At 50.6% G+C, this 23,000-nt stretch overlaps 1 protein-coding gene across 2 annotated transcripts in view; it reads left to right on the forward strand.

Moving 5' to 3' along the window:
* The first annotated feature begins 1,244 nt into the window (after positions 1–1,244).
* LRP4 (LDL receptor related protein 4) overlaps positions 1,245–23,000 on the forward strand; it is a 52,206-nt gene continuing 30,450 nt past the window's right edge. For both annotated transcript variants that reach the window (XR_005373455.1, XM_038563407.1), the window contains exons 1-13: positions 1,245–1,350; positions 15,508–15,654; positions 16,744–16,860; positions 17,122–17,235; positions 17,590–17,706; positions 18,051–18,179; positions 18,418–18,537; positions 18,946–19,071; positions 19,666–19,791; positions 19,983–20,117; positions 20,493–20,618; positions 20,948–21,178; positions 22,209–22,365. Coding sequence is in view for 1 of the 2 variants with exons in the window: in XM_038563407.1 (XP_038419335.1) it covers positions 1,299–1,350; positions 15,508–15,654; positions 16,744–16,860; positions 17,122–17,235; positions 17,590–17,706; positions 18,051–18,179; positions 18,418–18,537; positions 18,946–19,071; positions 19,666–19,791; positions 19,983–20,117; positions 20,493–20,618; positions 20,948–21,178; positions 22,209–22,365 (1,697 nt within the window). In the remaining variant the exon portion in view is untranslated. The remainder of the gene's footprint in view (positions 1,351–15,507; positions 15,655–16,743; positions 16,861–17,121; positions 17,236–17,589; positions 17,707–18,050; positions 18,180–18,417; positions 18,538–18,945; positions 19,072–19,665; positions 19,792–19,982; positions 20,118–20,492; positions 20,619–20,947; positions 21,179–22,208; positions 22,366–23,000) is intronic.

A 23,000-nucleotide genomic window follows, 5' to 3' on the forward strand; every position in this document is an offset into this window, starting at 1 on the left:
AAGAGGAAAGTGGTTTAATGAGATCGCAGAAGATGGAAAAGTCAGGGAATGTTGGCATACCAGCTCCAAGGGAAAACTGATATATAGGACCCTAAGGAAGTTGAGGGCTTGGACAAAAGAAACAAGACAAGATTCAACCAAAACCAAAATTAACTCCCATTACTAATATGCTCTGGGGAGAGTCTAGGCCATGAAGCTGCAACAGGAGAGGAGTTTGTAACTTTGTATAGTAACCGGAAAGTTAAATACTGCTGTAAGGCCCTACAGAAAAGCCCAGGGCAGGCTCAGGTCTTCTTTGGGGAAAGGGCAACTTCAAGAAAAGACTTACTTCCTTACCCCCTTCCTTTCCTTGCCAGGATCAGAAAGTCAAAGAAGGTGAAGAGGCTAACAACGCTGATTTACAAAGACAGCGAGGAGGAACTATGTCTGGGTCACTTCTGGACGTCTGAGCTGGGGCGACAGGACCCAGACAACCACCCCAGGAAATGCGTGAAAGGGGGGGGGTCGTGGAATTATTTAGCCCTAGAAAGATGCTGCCTAGACCAGGGTGGGGGTGGAGCAAGAAGAAAAACTCGGAAATGGAATTTTGACAGTGAGAATGCTAGTTAAGATATGGCACTCGAGGCCCCCTGATGTCCCTTGTTTGATGTTAATAAAGACCTAGAGGATTATGCATTAGCAAGCCTTGCGTATTCCGAGACATCAATAAAGTCCGGACTTGGGGCTGGTAGGGGGGGCCGGGGTCACGTCCAGGGGACGCGGGTCAGCCCGGGTGCTCCTCTCGGGCACAGTGTAGAGTGAGAGGGATCGAGAGTTGCAGTCGGGATGATCTTTTAAGTTAGGGACATTTGAGCAGCAGTAATGGGGACACGGAGGGGGGCTCTCTCGAGGACTAGGAATGTGGGGGCGGCCCGAGGACGGCGGGGCCAGCGCAGGAGGCGCTGGCGGGTGGGGGCCGGGGACCGGGGGGCGGGGGCCGAGGGCGGGAAGGGGCCGGGCCGGCGCTGGGGGCGGGCCCAGGCGCGGTGGCGGTGGCGGGGGCTGCGGCGCGGGGGGCGGGGCGGCCTGGCCCGGGACACCCCTCCCGGTCCCCTGGAGGGGCGGCTTCGGCTTCGGCTTCGGCTCCCGCAGCACTGGAGGCAGCCGCGGCCGGAGGGCGACTCGCGGGGCGCGCCGGCCGCCGCGGACCCGGACGCTTCCCCGCCGGGACCCTGCGCCGACTCCCTCCGCCGCGCCGTCCCGCGGGAGCCGGCGGGACCCCCCAGCCGACAGGGAGCGCCGGCGGCGGCCGCGGCACCATGAGGCGGCCGTGGGGCGCGCTGCTGCTTGGCGCCCTGCTCTGCGCACACGGTAAGCGGCGCCGCGGCGTCCGCGCCGGGAAACTTTGTCCGTGGGTCCGGCCGCCGCAGGACTCCGCTCCCGAAAGCCGGGCGGCGCGGGCTGGGGCCTGGGACCCTGCGCCCTCGCTGCAAGCGCTCACCGCGAGCGTGCGTGCTGGGGAGAGGAGCGGGAGCGCCCCCGGCTGCTCCAGCCCGAGCGGGGCGGCCGCGGAGGAGCTCCCCGGCTCGGCTCGGGCCGGGCTCAGGGAAGATCCGGGGCTCCCGCTCGCCTGCCCTCGCCGCTCTTTGAAGAGCTGGGGGCTGCTTCCCTTTCAGGTTAAGACGGGGTCTCTGTGTCCTTGATGCGAATGGATGTGTGCGAAGAAAGGGAGGCGGGGGACGATGGTCGCTAAACCATAAATTGTTAAAAGCCCTCTTTGCAGGGGCGGGGGTCGCGGGCGGATTGCGGAGCGGGGCCCCGGTGGAATCGGAATGCTTGGGCACTGGGGATTCCTCTACTCGGGGAACAGTTCCTCGGACTCCAGACCTTGCTGCCACCGAGGGTCTCTGGGTACTGCCTGCCTGCTCGCAGCATCTCCCCTTAGTGGTGTTTTGGGTTCCCTCTTCTGGCTGCGACCAATCAGCTTCCTGCCCTGGATCCTTCCCGGTGGGGGGGGGGGGGGGGATGCGGGGGGGGGGGGGGGAACCGGGTTGGAAAAGGGGCAGAGGAGGGACACTGGGAAGAAACTGCTGGAAGGCTCCCGCAGATCCGTCCTGGCCGGAGTAGTGGGGCGGGGGGCGGGTATCGCCGAACATCAGAGAAGGCAGCCTCCCGGTCCGCGCTGTGACCCTCGGGGGAGCTGGACGGATGGCAGCAGAACTGCTGCTTCATCTGCTCCTTATTAATAACTTGTTTGGTGCCCGTACGCAACTGTTGTGTGTGATTAGGGCTCCAGTGGAATCTGCTTCTCCGCAGCCGCCTAGCACAGTGGGTGTACCCCGTGATTTAGCAGCTGCCTCTAGTTTGTGCCCAGAGATCAAAGAACTTTGATCTTTGAACCCCAACCCTATTCAACCGGGGAGGGGGTGGAGATCCGAATCTTCTCATTCTTGCAACCCGGAGCGGGGGAGGTGGGGTTCAGAATATGGAGGGGTCTCCAGACCCCGGCCTTGCCTGCACCAGTCCTTTCTTCAGCGTGCGGGAGCTCGTGTGGAAATCGTGCGGATCTCGGAACTTGCCTGGCAGGGCGTGGAGACGCCTGGGCACTCGTTTTAAAGATTGGTTTACCTCCCAAATCCAAAACAGGGTTCTGGTGTCTGTTACTTAAACTACCCGAGGGTTTTAAACGACTTTCTCCATGCCCTCTCTAACGCCGACTGAGCCCTTTCTCTCCGCTCTTCCTCCCGCGTAGTAGCCTGGCGGAGCCACGTTCCTCCGCGCACTGTGCTCTCCCCCTCCCCGGCTCTCTCCTAGAAGGTTATTTGTAGCCTCTTTGGCGTGTCGGGACAGCGGCCCTACTGGGGTAGGAATGTAGCTGCTCTTCCCACCACATGGGCCCCTTAAAGGGACAGCTATGCTTTTTGGGGGGTTTCCCCCTTCGGGCTGCAAGAGAAGGGGATGGAACTTTCCTCTCGGCCCCCTGGAGGAAGTTTTGAAAAAGATCAAGGGAAATGGCACGGCACTGGGAAAAAAAGAAAAAAAAAAAAAAAAAAAAGGCTAAAACGGATACCAACAAAACCAGAGAGGAGATTGTCGCCTTCTGCCCTAGGGAAAGTGGAGCTGGAAGGTTCTGGGCTGAGACTGGCCAAGAGGATTTTATTGCTCCAGAGCTGTCAAAACTGCGTACACTCATCTGCACTGAGAATGGAGGTAGAAGATTGTGTCTATTGAATGCTTCACAGAAAAAGGATGGGAGGGTTCTTGATAACTCTGTTGGGTTCTTTTGAAGGACAGAGTTTTTTTTTTTTTTTTTTTTTAAAGATTTTATTTATTGATTCATGAGAGAGAGAGAGAGAGAGAGAGGCAGAGACACAGGCAGAGGGAGAAGCAGTCTTCATGCAGGGAGCCTGACATGGGACTCGATCCCGGGTCTCCAGGATCAGGCCCTGGGCTGAAGGCGGCACTAAACCGCTCAGCCACCTGGGCTGCCCAAGGACAGAGTTTAATAGAAACTTCGGAGCGTGGGGACTTTCTGTGAGCATGTGTAAGGACACTCAGTGGCACGGAGATCTAAACTTCCCCTAGCCTGATACTGGATCATCCTTGGAGGTCTGGGGGAGGAGAGGAGAGGAGAGGACAGAGTCATGGTTCACCAATGAGATCGAGCAGTTGCCCAACCAGAAATATGACCAACAGGGTCCCTAACGCTGTGTTCCAGGGGCTCATGGAGAAGACAGTGTTTTATGGTATTAATGCAATTGTTTAAAGTGCTTATTTGGATGCTGCTAGTCCTATGGGCTTTTTCTAGAACCTATGTGTTTGGCCTGAGCCTACATAACACTCCAACCTAAAGGTTTTGTTAGGAAACTTGATTGCTGGCAATAGTCCTGGGTATCTCTCTCCTGAGGGTTGAGGGTATCCTTCTCTTGAGGCCTCCGACAGCCTACCACCACTGGGAGAGTAGAAACCATGTTTGTCCTGGAGATCTCTTCCAGGTAAGCAAAAAAGTTGAAAACTCTGCCGAGGTGCTTAGGTAGATATTTCTGAAGGCTGTTTCTGAAGTTGAGTTAGAACTGAGACTGGTCTCCTTTCCATCTGGCTGTTGTCATGGTGTTTGGTTGACCTTGTCCCTGATCTTGTTGGACTTGTGAAAGATGCTTGGCTTGTCACTGATTTTGGATTTCCTCTTCTGTCCCCTGTTGAATATCAGATAACATCTTTGGGACTGGCACATGGTATTAAGAATGACAGGTGCAAGGGAACCAGTCTGGCTATGTTGGATACAGAACACGTTGGGCATGTCCATCTTCTGGGCCTGCAAAGAACACAGAAGGTCACAGAGGACAGGGTATTTTATAGGTCTTTGCTCACTCTTTCTACTGATTGGCTGCTAATCTTGATCCCTAAGAAGAAGAAAAATAGGAAAGATTGGCTTCTGTTGCTTCTCCTTTGAAGTGAAGATCAATGCTAGGGGCTTCCTAAATAGGGAATTTCAGGGACTACTTTAAGAAGTCTTGTCTTTTTTAATAATCGGGCACATCTCATAATTATGAGACAGCTCCATGTCCTTGGTCGAGTTAGTCTGTTAAAGCCTGTTCTAGCCACAATCTCTACATTCCTTGGTGAAGCCTAGCTGCAAGTTTTGCCACAGTTGCTTAGGCATGGGGCATCTGGGCCCCAAACTGTGTCTTACCTCATTTTCAGCATAGGAAGTCCTTCTCCCCTTCTCAGCATGGTGGGATTCTGTGTCCCTTCAGAAATATCTACCTAAAGACTTCTTGCTGACTGGTTGGCTGACAGAGCCCAGGTTTGGCCCTATAAATAGCTCTGATGACTGCCTGTGCTTGCCACTCTCCATCCAGCTTAGAGCTGACAGGGTCAGGTTCTTTCTCCTAGATACACTCAGGAGCAATCCCTAAATTGGGTTTTATACCCACTCATTTGTTCATTCATTCAGCAAACACACATTTGCCAAGCACTAATCTTAATCAGCATGTACATAGTGCAGTGATTAAGAAGCACCAGCGTACTGGGGTTTGAATCTTGGCTTCAGCATTTCTTGGTGTCCCTGTGCAAAACACTTAATCTCCTTGAACTTCAAGGTTCTTACCTGTAAATGAGGGGAGAGCTGGAGTAGTAATAAATTATCATGTGAGAATATTATAAAAATTAAATGAGGGGATCCCTGGGTTGCTCAGTGGTTTAGCGCCTGCCTTCAGCCCAGGGCATGATCCTGGGGTCCCAGGATCAAGTCTTGCATTGGGCTTCCTGCATGCAGCCTGCTTCTCCCTCCGCCTGTGTCTCTGCCTCTTTCTCTCTCTGTGTCTCTCATGAATAAATAAATAAAATCTTTTTAAAAATTAAATGAGATAATATTTATGTATATTGAAACCATTTAGCACAGACTACTGTGTTACTACAGGTTTAGAAAAATGTTAGCTGTTTGTTAGCAAGTTTGCATAAGTAGATTAGAGATGATTCTTACCTTTGGACTATGGGAGCCAGGTAAACAAATCATTATACTATATAGTGTCATGTGCTAAAATGGAAGGTCAGCCCTTCATTCATTTCAACTGTTTATTTTTGCTTTTCTCTTTTACAGATCTTGCCTCTTCTTCCCACCTCACCTTGAAAACCTAATGAAACCTAAGTATAGTTCCCTTCTGTCCACACTAACAGAAAATAAATCTGTTAAGTTATACCATGAGTCTAGGGAGCTCATGCCACCCTAGTTCTCCCAGGAGAGGTCCTGGAAGATGGGGTTTTCCTCTGGGAGCTTCCTTGTTAAAACCTCTGTGGTCAGGGATGCGGCCAGGCATCTCACTCCAAGGTTGCTGTGACCTAGGGTGAGAGGTGCTGGCTGAGGTCTCTTGTAGCTGGAACAGTTTAGAATTCCAAGCTCTCCCTCCCACTGGCCTGGGAAAGGAGTCAGGCCTCAGAGCTCATAAGGTAGTAATTGCCCCAATTTGGGGGCTGGGCCATTGTAGTGCCGCCTTCCTTCATGACTACCGTCTTCAATCAGGAATCCTGTCAGTGTGCAGGGATAATTGATGTGGGTCTCAAGCCCATGACTCGCCCCCACCCCCAGCCCCCATCTCCTCCACCCCAAAGTTTGACCCCTGTTGTCTCTTTGTTTCTTCCTTTTAAGTTGGTGCCAGTGATGTGATGTTTTTGGGGGCCGGAAAGTTGACCGTAACCAAGAGCAGCCGGTCAGAAGAGCTGATTCTCTGGCCTTCCTGGCGGTCGGTTGACTCCATTTTCTGTTCTGCATTTTTGATTTAGCAAGAAGCAAACATCTTAGGTGCCCTTGGGCACCTCTTATGCCTTTCGGAGCAAACTTCATTCTTTCACTGCACTTAGGCATTCTCATAGCTGAGTGGATTGACAATAAGCGTCCCTAACACTCATTTCCCTGCTCATTCAGGTCAGAGTGAGGCAAGGCAGGGCTCTGCCTGAGACCCAGCTGGGGAAAGCCTCCCTGGGACTTACTGCAAGCCCTGACTTGGCCTACAGGAGCTCCCCCCTCACCTCTGCGCAGAGCCAAGGATCTGAGCTGCGAGCAAAGCCGGAAACAAAAGACTGGGAGCAAACCTCCCATCTGGCTGGGAGGCAGTGACACAAAGGTGCTGCTGCATAATTTATCAGCAGAGGTTTTCTGGGGCGGAGAAGCTCTAGGCTCAAGGCAGAACTTTTTTGGAGGAGAGGGACTGTCCCTCTGTAGGCTCAGGCAGGTACTGAGTAGGATACTGAGAAAGACACCTGATCAGCACGTGAAATAAAGCTTGGAAATCCTAAGTGCCTCTCTAAGCTCACCAGCTTCATTTCCTGCCAGGTCTCCCCCCGGGGAGGCGGTAGGGGGGGGGGGGCGGGGGGGGGGGAGGCGGCTCTAAGTGCTCCCTCGGTTGGCCTCAGCCTTAGGAGCCTGACTGCCACCACTTTTTGGACATGGATGAGGACAAGAGATAGTTTCTCTGTTGGGTTGACTACAGGTTTCTGGAGACCAAATACAGACACCAGATTATAATATCCATAAGCCTAGCAGATAAGCAAGGGAAATTCTCTCCACTTCTTTCCACACACACCCCAACCCTCCCACACCTCAGGCAGTTTAAAGAAGTTTCAACTACAGGTTCAGAGAGGTGGTACAAGGGAATGGTTGTTTTTTTTTTTTTTTTTTTTAAGATTTTATTTATTTATTCACGAGAGACACAGAGAGGCAGAGACACAGAGGGAGAAGCAGGCCTCCTGCAGGGAGCCCTATGGGGGGCTAGGGACCCCAATCCCAGGATCACACCCTGAGCCAAAGACAGACACTCAACTTCTGAGCCACCCAGGGGTCCCAAAAGTGATTGGTTCTAAAATGTATCTCCCCCAAATAAGAATTTCTGCTCTTTGGGAAGAATCGCTGCTAACCATTCTTGTGTCACAAACTGGGACATGTGGTTTAACTAATACAAAAGTACTTCTGGGGCAGTTAACATTTTCAAATATTTTGCTATATCCCTGGCACTGTGGTAGTTATGGTATATTATCACATTTACCCCTTTCAGTGTCCTGATAAGGTAGGTACTGTTAGGTTCCTGTCTTACAGATGGGAAACTAAGGCTCAGAGCAGTTTATGTCACACAGCTAGTGAGTGACTCAGGATTTGAACCTAGAGCCATAACTGTTAAGCCTTTTACCCATACTACCCCTTAGTATGGAATATTTTACATCCAAGCTGTAACAAAGGATCTAGATTGGGATTATCTATATTTTATTTTGGATTGACTTCCCCTCCCTGTTTTCATCTTCTCATGGAATCTCAATGCATAAAGAGTAACTTTTCAGTGCTTTTGATGGAGGAGGGCTTTACTTATTTATTAATTTAGGGGTAGGGGCAGGAGACGGAGCTAGAGAACCTCAAGTAGGTTCCATGCCCAGCATGGAGTTTAAAATGGGGCTTGATCTCACTACCCTGAGATCATGACCTGAGCCAAAATCAAGAGTTGGATGCTTAACCAACTAAGCCACCCAGGAGCCCCAGGAGGAGGCTTTAAAAAGCTCCCAGGGGAAAAAAAAAAAAAAAGCTCCCAGGGGACGCCTGGGTGGCTCAGCAGTTGGGCTCCTGCCTTCGGCTCAGGTCATGACCCTGGGATCCGGGATGGAGTCCCACATCGGGCTCCCTACTGGGACCCCGCTTCTCCCTCTGCCTGTGTCTCTGCCTCTCTCTCTCTCTCTCTCTGTGTGTGTGTGTGTGTGTCTCTCATGAACAAATAAATAAAATCTTTTAAAAAAATAAATAAAATAAATAAAAAGCTCCCAGGAAGAGACGTGGGGTTTGTTGCTCTTGTGAAACCATGTATTACCATATGGACCTTGTGTTTTGAGAGGTTGGGGGGGAGAGGAAAGCAATATTTTGAGCACAGCCACATTCAAGCCATGTTGGATTTGTGAAATCTATAGACTGAACTGCTGGGGAGGGTGAGTAGACTTTTGAGGACCGGGCTGGAGACAGCCTAACTCCATCATAGCTACATTACTGGGTTGAGAGGACACATCCAAGTGAAGATGATGGGATTAATAGCAACAGTAAAGCTCCTTACTGTGTATTTCATATGTATTATTTCATTTAAACATCCCAGCAATCCTGTGAAAGAGGTACTATTATTATCCCCATTTTGCAATAGAGGAAGCTAATCCATTTCTGAATTGCTCTGTGATTTAGGTTCTGAATGCTCTTTTCTATACTTGCCTCCTAGGAATGGGTTGATCATAAATGAGACAAGAGTAAAGGATACTTGGTGCCTCGAGCTTCTCCAGAGAAAGGCACTGATACAGGACTCTTGCCACAGTACCTTTGTCTACCCGTTCTTGAGGTCATTCATGCCTCCAGCTTAACCCGTGGAGGGGCCTTGCAGCTTGGCCCACAGTAGGGGTTTTAGACATTTCAAGCCCTGAAATAGTGGGGCTTAATCATGAGGTGGCTAGATAAGACAATTCTGGGTGAGTCAAGTTCTATCATAGTCATAGCAAGACCTGTCATTTACTGAGAGCATAGTATGTGTAAGGCATTATGCTAAGTGCTTTCTATGAATTAACTAATTTAACTCTTGTAGTGTCTGTGTGAGGTAGGGGCTATGCTTATCTTGATTTTCTGATGAGAAACTAAGGTATAAAGAGATTTAAGCAACATGCCTAGGAACTAGCTTAGTTTTGTTCCCATGCTCATATATGCTCTCCTGCCTCATAACTTTGGAGGCTGACCTTTATGAACTTCTTTTCTGTGGTTAAGAGTGGCAAAAGATGAGGCACCTGGGTGACCCAGTTGGTTAAGAATATCCCTTTGGCTTAGGTCATGATCCCAGGGTCCTGGGACTGAGCCCCATGTAGAGCTCTCTGCTTAGTGGGGAGCCTGCTTCTTCCTCTCCCCTTTACTCATGCACTCTCTCTTTTTCTCCCTCTAATAAATAAATAAAATCTTTAAAAAATAAAAAATGAGTGGTAAGAGAGGGCTGAACTTGATGGGACCAGTAATCATGTGTCTGAAGCTGCCCATTACTGAGGCAGCCCACTAGAATATTTCACCAGGTAGATTTTCAAACCAGGTAAGCTGGCCTCTAGGTATTAAGGGATAGAAATAAGTAGAATCATAGCATGCCAGTACTACAGCCTGACCATACAGTGATAGAAAGGAACTCTTGTAGGAGAAGGGGGTGATCTTGAACTGGATAGGACTAGGACACCACCTTACAAAGAAGATTCCTCTTTTCTTTGATACAGATTAGGTAGGAAATAATTACTTTTTTTTTTTTTTTTTTAATTTTTATTTATTTATGATAGTCACACCACAGAGAGAGAGAGAGGCAGAGACACAGGCAGAGGGAGAAGCGGGCTCCATGCACCGGGAGCCCGACGTGGGATTCGATCCCGGATCTCCAGGATCGCGCCCTGGGCCAAAGGCAGGCGCCGAACCGCTGCGCCACCCAGGGATCCCTGGAAATAATTACTTTTATTTCTGATATTCTGGGCTTCATTTTTCCTTTGATTCCAACTCGCACAAGACTCTAGCTGAATGTATCACTCACTCATTTTATAAACTCGTATTGATCAACTACTACACACCAAGCATTGAACTGTGCACTGTGAATACAAAGACAAAACTCTGTGTCATATAGTTCCAGCTGCCAGGAGGCTTATAGTCTGTTAAGTGAACAGTGATCCCATAGCAGGCTAAATGCTACCACAAGAGGAGGCACAAGGGGGCCTCTGGAGCATGGTCCAGGGGCTTTCAATTCATCTGGGACCACGTAGGCCCAGATGGGGCAGCCTCAGGAAAGGGTGCACTTCCTGGCCTTCCTCTGCCAACCATTTACTTTTTTGGTGTTGGTTCTGATGTTTTCTAAGCAAGCTCTGTCCTTTGATTTTTTTAAAAAATAAATTTCATTCATTTATTCATGAGAGACACAGAGACACAGGCAGAGGGAGAAGCAGGCTCCATGCAAGGAGCCCGACGTGGGACTCGATCCCCAGACTCCAGGGTCACGCCCTGGGCCGAAAGCAGGCTCCAAACCGCTGAACCACCCAGAGATCCCCAAGCTCTGTCCTTTGAAACAGGGCTGTTTATAGGTGCCCAGGGTTCCCCTAATTCCAGATATCTTGTGGGTAAGGTGAAATCCATTTCCAAGTGGCTCCTTGCTGCCACTCCTTTTAGTTATGTCAGTTTTGTCTTGCTCCATGGGCATCCCTTTCAGTGAGAGACACTGACTGCATAGGCTGCCCAAGCAGCTGAAATCAGTAGATTGGTCTCTTGATTGGCCTGGATTAAGTTGATTTCATTTCACATAATTTATCCTCATGAAATAAGGTTTATATCCTCACCATGGCCACCAGTGGGCAGGAGGAGAGAGGAGAGCTTTGGTATGTTGCAAGAACTCTTGCCTGATATGAGTGAGTGATGGTTCCTCCCTTTCCATTGTAATCCTTTCCCCACTGGTAGCCGTCCTATCCCAGCATTCACAGGACACTCCTTAGCCTTCTCATTTCTGGTTCAACCTGAAAAAGCTGCTCTGTAGCTGTGTACAGTCCCTGTCCACCTTGGGCCTCTAAGTGACTGGTGTATCCCCTCCCTCCAGCAGAGTGTTCTATGGGATGGTGGAGAGCAGTGCCTCTCTAACCTTAAGTGTGCATCAGTGTCATCTGAGAAGCTTGTTGCAGGTCCAGATTGTGAGATCACATTAGGAGAATACTGGTGTAAGGGTCAGAATGGGGCTGTCATCCTGGCTCTTCCTATTTACCCCATGACCTTGGCCAAAGCGGATGACCTTACCCATGGAGTGGGGACTGCAGTAACTACTTAGGTTATTGTAATGATTAAAGGTGAATGCAAATATGCATGTAAAAGTAGCCTGTGAACTCTAAAAAGAGTAGGGGTGCCTGAGTGCTCAGTCAGTTGGGTGTCTGCCTTTGTTTGGCTCAGGTCATGATCTCAAGGTCTTGAGATTGAGCCCCTCATGGGGCTCTCTACTCAGCAGGGAGTCTGCTTCTTTTTCTCACTTTCCCTCTGTGCTCTTTCTCTCATAAATAAATAAATAAATAAATAAATAAATAAATAAATAAATAAATAAATAAAATCTTAAAAAAAAAAAAAAACCTCTAAAGAGTAACTGCAAAATATTACTATTTGTTGTCAGAAGCCCTGTTCCCTTCTGGATCAACAAAACATGGAGGCCCTGGTTCAAAAGGCTGGGGCTACAGACTGTCCCTGCTTCATTACTTTCTTTACCTTAGGGCAAGAGACATTGGTCTTTAGTTTGAGCAGTAAGCAGGAGAGGTCACTACTTGAGATCTATAAACACAGTGTGTATTTGCTAATCGAGAATGCATAAAGGAGAGGGATCCAGAAGTCTCAGTGTGGTAAATTCCCTTTTTTGATCTCAGAGTTTTGGAAATTCTCATAAAAGCAATGCAGCTTATTGGGAGGCAGTGTAATGAAGTGATTAAGGGAAGAGGCTCTGGGATCAATCTGCCTGGGTGTGAATGCTGGCTTCAATCCTTAGTACCTGTGTGACCTGTCAACAGACTTCACCTCTCTGTGCCTCAATCTCTTTAAGTGTAAAGTGGCGACAGTAATAGCAATGTCACCTCCCAGGGTTGTTGAGAGCTTTCAAGGATGTAGCATCAGAAAAGCACTTAGAAAAGTATTTGAAGGGCACCTGGTAAGTACATACTCAGTAAATGATGGTTGTGTTGTTATAAAACTTTTGCCATATACCAGTCCTGTGCTAAGCTGTTTACATGGAGTCCCATTTTATGGATGAGGAAACTGAGGTTCAGAGACCTTAATCAACTTGCTCAAAGTTGTGGAGTTGGTGGTAGAACTAGGACTTGAAGTCCAGTCTCTCCGACTCCAGAATCTATGCTCTTTACTATAGTGTTCCACTATATCTGGTATACCAAATGGATGTTTCTCTTCTTTTCTTCAAAAGAAAGCCATGAAGAATTGGTAAGGTGGCCGAGGCAAGGGAAGTGAGGTATTAAGTAGTGGGATTTTGGTTAACCTCTCAGGAATACCCTATGAGCCCATTCACATGTATCCCCAAAACCGGATGACTTGCCTACCAAGGGTAGGGAACACTTTGGGGGGAGATCTCTTCATTGAATTGCTTTAGGTCAAAAGGCCCGAGTCCATGGAGGCTGAAGAGCGAGCATGACTGAGAAATAGCTTTCAAGGCCAAGAGCATAGCTGAATACTCTAACTTAACGCTTTCCAAAGTGAAGACTGTGCATGCCACCTGCACTCATCCAGTTCCTTTCTTTACTCTTTTTATTCAAAAGGGTTAAAAGCTGTCCTTTCTGATCACAGCCAGGACTTGCGTGAAAACGCAGAATTTCACCACTGGGAATCCCAGAGGAGGCAGCAGTTGTACCGAGATCTGGCTTTTCAGGGCATTACGTGTCTGTTTACCATAAGAAGGCCCAGGCCCAGGGTTTGCCTGATGTGGCTGCCTGACCTTCATGTGTTTCTCTGACACGCAGGAAGTCGGGACTCTTCAGCCGCCTGCAACTAACTCATGCCCACCCGATGGAATGCTTTGTTCCTGAGGTCTGCTAGGGGAAATCAGGACTTCTTTTATCATGCAGCCAAGGGCGGGGGTGGGGCCCTACAAGAAAAAAATCAACCTAAAACTGAAGGCTCCTTCCACCTTCAGTATTCTTTTTAACTTGCACGCAGCACCACAATACTGCTATTCTTACTCTCCTAATCCTGGTGCTCGGGTTCTTAAAATCAAGGCGTTTGGGGAAAATTTAACCCCTGCATCTGCAGCCATCCACACCCCCAGCCTGCATTGATTGAGCATCTTTGTTGTGCCAGGGCCCGAGGTTAGCTTCGTCCACATTTATCTTCTCGTCCAGTCCTTGTGGCTTTTCACAAATGAGGAAGCGGAGGCTCAGGGAGCTAAGCGACTTGTACAGGGTCACGCCGCTGGTCGGTGGCACTCAGTCTGTCTGCTCCAGGTCCGGTGCTTTTTCCTCTCCTGCTCCCCCAAGCCCCCAATTCTTCCTCTCTGGTGCTGTCACTCCCCTTACCATACGTTTCACGCTGGTGTAGCTCCTGCTCCCTGCTGTTTTCTCAACCATGGACATCTGGGGCTGGAGCATTTCTTTGTTGGGGGGCGGCCTGCCCTGTCCAGTGTAGGATATCTGGCAGTGTCCCTGGCTTCTACCCATTAGACGCCAGAAGTACCGCCAGTCTCCATAACCAGAAAGGTCTCCACACATTTGCCAAATACTGTCCTGGGGGAGAAACCATCTCTCTTTGGGAATCACTGCGTTAGTCTTATCTTTCCTCTTCACCATTCCTCCCTGTGAAGGGGATCTGCATTTTGGGAAGCCCACCGAATGGAGTCCTTTGGAATCCTTAGTCTTTGCTGTTTCATCCAGCCAGAGTTCCTTAAAGTAGTGCCTAGAGCTGTGATGAGCCGGTCACAATACAAAAGTTGCTCAGGGTCTGTGTGAAAAAAGCCCCTTCCCTCCTCAGTGCTCTCAGAATTGACCCAAGAGTCTGGGGCTGGGGCTGGGGCTGGGGCTGGGGCTGGGGCAGCAGCAGCGGCAGCCGGGTCTTCAGTGCTTCCCTGGTGGAGAATACTCTGTCCTGCACTTGCAGAGAGACCTGGACAGACAGGAGCCCTGGGCTTGGAGTAAAGCCTTCCTCTTAAAGTATAGAGATACTGCACCTCTCAAAAGGATTCCTTTGGTGTCCACAGGAGATCCAGCATCTTTTCTAGGGCAGCTGATTCCCTTAGCTTGTGGAATGGGGAATGACAGGTCCCTGTTGAGGATCTGGTGACATCTGTGGTCCTTTACTCCAGAAATGTACATTTTGCCCATAGTTTTAGTAGTTCACTGATCTTAAATGCTGGCCATCCATCCATCCATCCATCCATGCCCTATGCTCACACTTATCTTTGGGGGTTCAAGTGGAGAGGGACAGGCTCCAGCCCTCTCTCCTGGTTTTTGGAGCAGAGAGCAGTACACCCTTTCATTCTGGGCCCTAATTCCTTCCCTGTTCCAGCCCAGCCTGAGGGCAGGGCCCAGCTAAGGGGAGGAAGGGGAGAAGAAAACAAGGGGTAGAGATGAGCAATGAGTGGTGGTCCCCTTCTTTCCCAGCTGCAGCAGCCCAGCGGGTTAGATGACTGCAAGGAGGGGGAGAGACTGACCCTTTGTTCCAGCTGAGGCTGGAGCAGGGGCACTGAGCCATTCACACGCCATCCCAGGGCATCCTGCTGGGCACGCTGGGGAGGGGGTACAGCAGCCGGTCATGGGACTTGGCCAGGCAGATAGCTCCTTGCTCAATAGGGAAGCCCAGCTGCTTGCTGCTGAGGCTGGGGGAGGGGCTGCTCCTGCCATCCTTCTCTGGGCTGTAGTCTGTCCCTCAGGCGGGAAGCTTCTGACTGCTCCCAGTCACTCTGCCCTGAGGCAGCCTAGTCCCCTCAGCCTGGGGCCCTGCTTCTCCTGGTCACCCTCCTCAAAGGTGGGTTCTGACCGGGAGACTCACAACAGCCTGTGCTGCTTCCCGCTCTCCTGTCTGGATTCCTTATCCCAAAAGGGGCTCCAGCATTTTAATTCCACTATTTCTTGCCCTCCCTACCTAACAACCAAGGGCCTCATTGTGGCTAGAGGCAAAAGCATCCATATCTCAAGCTGCTTTGGAGGGAAGGGTATTGAGTTTCTCTCTGCATCACCCTTTCTGTCCCATTACTCCTTTTCCCCAAGAGCATCAACTCTTTGAGTAGCATCACTTATCCCTGGTCTCTTGGGAGTATGGACCAAAAAGCCCAGTCCTAGAGCAAGTACCTACTGCTTATGAATCCAGAGTCACAGATTATCTTCTTGACCATTTGTGCCTTGGGAGAAGGGGAAGGCATGATTGCATGGTCTCCTGGGTGACAATGTGCCCCTAGACTAGGCTCCTCTACTTTACTGTCTGGAATGGGCTTTGGTTGGGCGGGAGCTGGGCCCTCACTGCTTCCTTTCCCATCTGCCCAGGCCTCGCCAGCAGCCCTGAGTGTGCTTGTGGTCGGAGCCACTTCACGTGTGCGGTGAGCGCCCTCGGCGAGTGTACCTGTATCCCTGCACAGTGGCAGTGTGATGGGGACAATGACTGCGGGGACCACAGCGATGAGGATGGATGTAGTAAGTCCCCTCCTCCCCTCCTACACACTTCCGGCAGTGGAACCCGGGGATGAGGGTCTGAGGGTGTCCTGTGCACTGGCTGAGCCAGACTCAGCGCATTGGACTCCTGTGAGGGTGATAGATGCTGACTGATGGGTGGTTTCTTCACAATATATAAGGCTCCAATCCTCCTGTATTTCCTTTATTTTCATGCAGATATGACCAATTAAAACAAACTGTGACAAGTATGGAGGAAAACACCCTTGAAAACTATAGAAAAAAAAAAAAAAAGAAAACTATAGGCATTCTCTTTACATAGATCTCTCTGTATTTATGTGAATATATGTTTGTATATTTGTCCTGCATATTTGTGCATTTTTTAATGTGCATACTATATGTAGATGCAGATTATTTCTGTGTTTTTAATGCTGGTATTCTGTGTAATCATATCTTTTTTTAATAATATAAACTCTGTAAGAAATCTTATATTCTCTTTAAATCTTGCTTTCCCGTAATATATGCACAACAGGCCAGGGCACCCTGCCTCAGATCTATAGACCAGTCACTGCTGAGCCAGTTGTCTGGGTTTAGGGATGCAACCTGCATAGCACCTATGTCTGAGGGTGGCTAATTAGTCTAATAAGATGAAGCTACAACCTGGACCTTGTTAACCCTGACCGGTTCAGCTAATCGTGATGATAAATGGCTCACTTTCATGTGCATTATCTCTAAAGACCACTGTGAGCCAAGTATAATTACTCCCATTGTACAGTCAGAGAACCTATGGCTCAGAGATGGTGTGATAAGTAATGAATTCTAGAACTGGAAATGGAGCCCAGATGTGTTCATCATCATTTAACAGGAGAAAAAGAAAAAAATAGTACACCTCTTTTTCTTGCTCATGTTTCTATCTCTGCTTTCTTTAGTAGTTTTGGGTTCCTTAGACTGTGCTGCCCTGTGGGCAGGCATGGGAGCCTGCGAGAGAGGACTATAGTTCACATGGGGAGACGTGGGATAAAAGGTGTTGGCAAAGGGTTTCCAGCCCAGGTAAGGCTGTCTCAGTAAGTGTACCAGACTGATTCCCCGTTGCCTTCTTCTTCCGGGACCCAGTGCTGCCCACCTGTTCTCCTCTTGACTTTCACTGTGACAATGGCAAGTGCATCCGCCGCTCCTGGGTGTGTGATGGCGACAACGACTGTGAGGATGACTCAGATGAGCAGGACTGTCGTGAGTGCTGGTGGCGCCAGGCGGGCTCCATCAGGCTCTGCTGGGAAGGGATTTTCAATCAGAAAATGATGCCCCAGGCCCACGTCAACTCTAGGGTCTTCAGCTCTTTGTCCCTCCTTTCACCTCCCCTCTTGGTTAGATGAACCCAAGAGATGGCCCCCTGCTTCAGATTCCTCCGGGCAGTGTTGGAGTAGCCCGACTTCCCTGTTCCATGGGGCTTTCTGTTGGGCCTGCAGCAGCCTGACTGCTCTGTGCCCACAGCCCCCCGGGAGTGTGAGGAGGATGAGTTCCCCTGCCAGAACGGCTACTGCATCCGGAGCCTGTGGCACTGCGACGGGGACAATGACTGCGGTGACAACAGTGATGAGCAGTGTGGTGAGTGGAGCTCTGGAGGTGGGGGGGCGGAATGGCTACTGGTGCCCTGGGCCTCAGGGAGAATGAGCAGCAGCAGCTCTAGCACAGCTGCATTGTGAACTGCCTGGATAGAGAGCAGCTGGAGGAAGGCCGAGGGGCAGGGCAGTGCAGACCTCAGGGAACCACGGGACAGGAGCCCCAGACCCAGTCTTTCCAGGGCTCCAGTGATCCCCCTCCACAGTCTGCACCAGGTCTGTGATGTCTGGCAGGGACTGGGTCAGACCCACAGGGGCAGGGAGGGTGGGCGTTGGGAACGATGAAAGGAGGGCGGCCTGTGGGGCTCCTGCAGGATCGCTGTCCCATTGCGTCCCCCAGACATGCGCAAGTGCTCTGACAAGGAATTCCGCTGCAGTGACGGAAGCTGCATCGCCGAGCACTGGTACTGTGACGGCGACACCGACTGCAAAGATGGCTCTGATGAGGAGAGCTGTCGTGAGTGGCCCCAGAACCCAGGCTGGTGGGCTGGGCTGGGGCAGAGGGCTGCATCCCAGGGGCCAAGGGCCAGGCTGCAGGGTGCATACACAGTGGGCCAGGAGGGTGGGAAACCGCACCTCTAAGGTTGAGCTAGGGTGCAAGCACGTTCCCCAGGTGCAGAGGGCTGTTCCCCAGGTGCGGAGGGGTGGCTCATTTTGGTCCACCAGCACCAGTCCATCAGGGTCGACCCCGATGAAACCTGCTTTCCTTGCCTGAACATCCTACCCCTTGGAGGAGTCAGGGCCTCTCTTCTCTGTCCAAGCCTGAGTATATGCCCCTCCCTACCCCTGTCTGCCTTCCAGCCTCAGCAGTGCCAGCGCCTCCCTGCAACCTGGAGGAGTTCCAGTGTGCCTACGGCCGCTGCATCCTCGATATCTACCACTGTGATGGTGATGATGACTGTGGAGACTGGTCAGACGAGTCCGACTGCTGTGAGTGGTCTGGCCAGCAGGGTGGAGGAGGAGGGAGGGAGGCCAGGCCCCAAGGAACTCCTAGGGTGGTAAGGCACAGGTGCCAGCTGGGGCAGGAGCTCAGGGGAGGAGTTTCCAGATTCCCTGCTCCCTGTTAGGCAGAGATGGAGGAACCGGGTGCTGGGACTGGACTTTCGGGTCTGCCCTGGACACTGTGTCCAGGGACTGGCTCAAGACAGGAGCCTGCCTGTTTCCCCAGCGTCCCACCAGCCCTGCCGCTCGGGGGAGTTCATGTGTGACAGTGGCCTGTGCATCAATGCAGGCTGGCGCTGTGATGGCGACGCGGACTGTGATGACCAATCTGATGAGCGCAATTGCAGTGAGTGGAGACAATGCCAAAGGGCTGGGCCAGAAATAGGGAAAGGGCTCGTAGAGCCAAAAAAGGCCACCGTTGATAAAGACAGATGGGACAGGACTATTGTGGACAGTGGTGTAGGTTGGGCAGGACATAGAGGTGGTACGTCTAAAGGGATTCCAGTCATATAGCGGATCTACATATTCTATAATCATACAGATTTGTATATTTGTCGTGGCAGTTTTCTCAATGATGGCAGGAAGGCGTCTTGAGGAAAGGTTGCCTTTTTCTGATTTTCACAATGATGCCATTTGGAACAACTGCGACCAGGAGAGTGGCACAGATACTGGCATGAAATGCAGTTTGGGGCAGCAGGGTGGAACCTCGGGCCAAAACAGGGCCAGCCTTTCATTAGGCCTTTGCTTTGCCCAGCCACCTCCATGTGTACAGCAGAACAGTTCCGCTGTCGGTCAGGTCGCTGCGTCCGCCTCTCCTGGCGCTGTGATGGGGAGGATGACTGTGCAGACAACAGTGATGAAGAGAACTGTGAGAACACAGGTAGAGCCTCCCGGGGGTACCCCAGGCCCCTGAGCCCGTGGTTGGGTTGGAGGACAGGAATGGAAAGAGGATGTCACTGCTGCCATTCCAGCTGGGCTACAGGGATGCTTAGCCAGATCTTGCCCACGGCCTGGATTATTCCTGCCCTTCTCAGTTACCAGTGTCAAATCCAGGTGCATCTGTTAACCTGCACAGCCTTACAGCCTGGAACACAACATCAGCAGCCTCTCACGTTCTGACTCCTACGCAGACAGCCCGCCTGTTGCTCTGGCCTAATGAGCGAGGACTGTTCTCTGTGGCTGACAGCCCTCACTGCCCTAGCCATGCCGCTGGGCACAGGACACACAGATGCACTCTCTCATTCTGTCCCGCTGTCCCTCACTATCCCACTGTGGTGTCCTGGGGAGCAAACGAGTGCAGACATTCAGCCAGCCCTGTCTGAGCTGCTTCCTGCCCAGGACCCTGACCCTCCCACCTTGAGTCTCATCTGTCTCCAGCTCACCCTAGAAAATGACAGGCTCCCATCCTTTTGTTGACCTACTCTGCTGTGACCTGCCTCTCCCTCCCTCCTTGCTTGCCTCCCACCCTGTCCAGGAAGCCCCCAGTGTGCCTCGGATCAGTTCCTGTGCTGGAACGGGCGCTGCATTGGGCAGAGGAAGCTGTGCAATGGAGTTAACGACTGTGGAGACAACAGTGATGAAAGCCCACAGCAGAACTGCCGTGAGTGTCCCCAGTGGGTGGGCCTGACCCATGGTCTGTGGCTGAACCCCACCCATGTGGTTCAAAGAGAAGCCTCCCTGGGGATTCTCACAGCCTCCAGAGCTGTTCTTCGGGGTCCAGGTGGAATGCCAACTTGGCTGTCTGGGGGAGGATTCTGGGCTCAACTCCCATCTCTGGCTTGGCTGGCACAGGGCCCCGGACGGGTGAGGAGAACTGCAATGTTAACAACGGTGGCTGCGCCCAGAAGTGCCAGATGGTGCGGGGGGCGGTGCAGTGTACCTGCCACACAGGCTATCGGCTCACTGAGGATGGGCACATGTGCCAAGGTGAGCTCGGGCCTGCTTTGGAATTGGGCAGGGGCAGCAGACAGGCAGCTAGCTATGTTTCCTCTGGGTCGGACATTGACCTCATGTCATCATCACCATAGGAGGTGGGGATTGTCCCTACTGTTTCACAGAGGGGGAAACCGAAGCCCAGAGAGGTTTAGTAACTTACTGATGGCCACAGAGCTGGTGAGAGCAGAGTTGGGATTCTAGCTGGGTCTCCGTGACCTTGAAGCTCTTAACCACTTGTTACATAGTTTTCCCACTAGGCCTAGAGAAAAGATGGGTGTGTTGGCCGGGATACAACTAGTCAGCCTGGAAGTGGGGGCGGGGAGGATGGCAGAACCAAGATCTCCTGACCCTGCCCGGTCCTCCCAGATGTGAATGAATGTGCAGAAGAGGGGTATTGCAGCCAGGGCTGCACCAACAGCGAAGGGGCCTTCCAGTGCTGGTGTGAAGCAGGCTACGAGCTCCGGCCTGACCGGCGCAGCTGCAAGGCTCTGGGTAAGGGCCGTTCGTGTTCGGCTGGGTGGGCAGAGGGCTGAGAATGGAAAGTACTTGTGGATTTGCTGAGAGGTAGGGAGAGTTTTCATCTCAGTAAAATAGAGCTGTGAGTTGCATTCTGGGCCCCAAGAAAAACTGCTGGGGTGGGGTGGGTGGGAGAGTATACTTTGGAGGCTGCCACTTTTCCAATACTGATGCCAGCAGCTCTGGACATGCCCTAATGGGCAAGGGGCCCCATTTGTCAGCTGAGGAGCTTGGGGTGCATGCTGATGGATGTCAGGGGCAGCTCTGGAGCCCAGTGGGGGCCCCATTTCTGTGCCACATCCCAGGGCCGGAGCCTGTGCTACTATTCGCCAATCGCATCGACATCCGGCAGGTGCTGCCGCACCGCTCTGAGTACACGTTGTTGCTCAACAACCTGGAGAACGCCATTGCCCTGGATTTCCACCACCGGCGCGAGCTTGTCTTCTGGTCAGATGTCACCCTGGACCGGATCCTCCGTGCCAACCTCAATGGCAGCAATGTGGAGGAGGTTGTGTCTACAGGGCTCGAGAGCCCAGGTAGGGAATGAGGCCCTGGTTGCGGGAAGGGTAGACCCACATCATGTGCAAAGCAACCATGGAAGGAACAGGATAGTGACTTGCCAACCTTGGGCAGCAGAACATCTTTTTCTTCAGTGAAATCATGGTTGGAATTCTAATAGAGAAAACATTAATTTGATGGGTTCAGGTTTATGACATCTGGTCATTATTAGGCTCAATAATAATGAGATATTTTAATGAACGTGATCATTTGAAATCAGAGATGTATGGACAACAGTTACAATTTGCTGCAAGTCTTAGCATTTGGTTCAGTTCAGAACTTTGTTTTGATTGCTCAGTATTAAGAATATTCTCCTCGGGATCCCTGGGTGGCGCAGCAGTTTGGCGCCTGCCTTTGGCCCAGGGCACGATCCTGGAGACCCGGGATCAAATCCCACGTCGGGCTCCAGGTGCATGGAGCCTGCTTCTCCCTCTGCCTATGTCTCTGCCTCTCTCTCTCTCTCTCTCTCTGTGTGACTATCATAAATACATTAAAAAAAAAAAAGAATATTCTCCTCTACCCAGATAGATACATCCAAATATTTACAGATTGAAAAAAAAAAACAAGAGCTCATTCTGTAATCTCAGGCCATTCTACAAACCAGTGAAGTGGTTTGGGATTTGGTATCAAGCACGTTTGACTCACATGCTAATGGAACTTCTGAAGTACCTTTACAAAACTCTAAGCTACAGTTTGCAAACCCGAGCCAGTGTGGCAGGGAACCCTAGTGTGAGTCATGAAGTCAGGTTTCAGGAAGTGGAATATCGTTGGCTGAGTGAAGCCTTGACCTTGGACAGTTACTCAGCTTCTCTGTGCTTCAATGTCTTTATCTTCATGGAGATCCTAGTATCTAGCTCACAGAGTTGTTGTGATGATTGAGTTAGTATACCTAACATGGTTAGAATGGCACCTGACCCAAATGTTTGTGTAAGATTTTGCTCTTGTTAAATTAGCACAGAGGAGCCCTGGGTGAATCCCTGAAACTTTCCTGTTGCATCTTTCTATCAGGGGGCCTGGCTGTGGATTGGGTCCATGACAAACTCTATTGGACCGACTCAGGGACATCAAGAATTGAGGTGGCCAACCTGGATGGGGCCCATCGGAAGGTGCTGCTATGGCAAAACCTTGAGAAGCCCCGGGCTATTGCTTTGCACCCCATGGAGGGGTAAGTGAGTTGGATCTCAAGCTCCCAAACCCCTCTTGCAACCTCTAAGTACAGTTCCCAGGCCAGACCTTCTTGGGGGGCCTCTTCACAGTGTGGCATTAATAGTATGGGCTTTGCACTCAGACACACCTGGATTTAAGTCCTGGCTCTGCAGTAATTGGCTGTGTGGCCTTGGGTCAGTCTGTATCTGCCTCTGTTTACTCACATATAATTGGTGATAAAAAATAAATACCTACCTCATAGCCATGTGAAGATGAGACTCATTTTTGAAAATGGAGGTATAATTGACATATAACCTTATTTAGTTACAGATGTACAACATGATTCAATATTTATGTATATTGCAAAATGATTACAATAAGTCTTATTAACATCCATCAGCATACAATTATTACAATAATTTTTCTTGTGATGAGAACTTTTAAAATCTACTCTCTTAGGAACTTTCAAATAATGCAATACAGTGTGATTAACTGTTGTCACCATGCCATACATTACATCTCTATGACTCATATATGTAGAAGTTTGTACCTTTTGACCTCCTTCCCACATTTCACCCACCCAAAATGAGATGCATTTTACTTTATTTTATTATTTTTTTAAAGATTTATTTATGTATTCATTCAGAGAGAGCG

The sequence above is a fragment of the Canis lupus genome, chromosome 18 (genome assembly GCF_011100685.1).
Source record: "Canis lupus familiaris isolate Mischka breed German Shepherd chromosome 18, alternate assembly UU_Cfam_GSD_1.0, whole genome shotgun sequence".
NCBI classification, from domain to species: domain Eukaryota; kingdom Metazoa; phylum Chordata; class Mammalia; order Carnivora; family Canidae; genus Canis; species Canis lupus.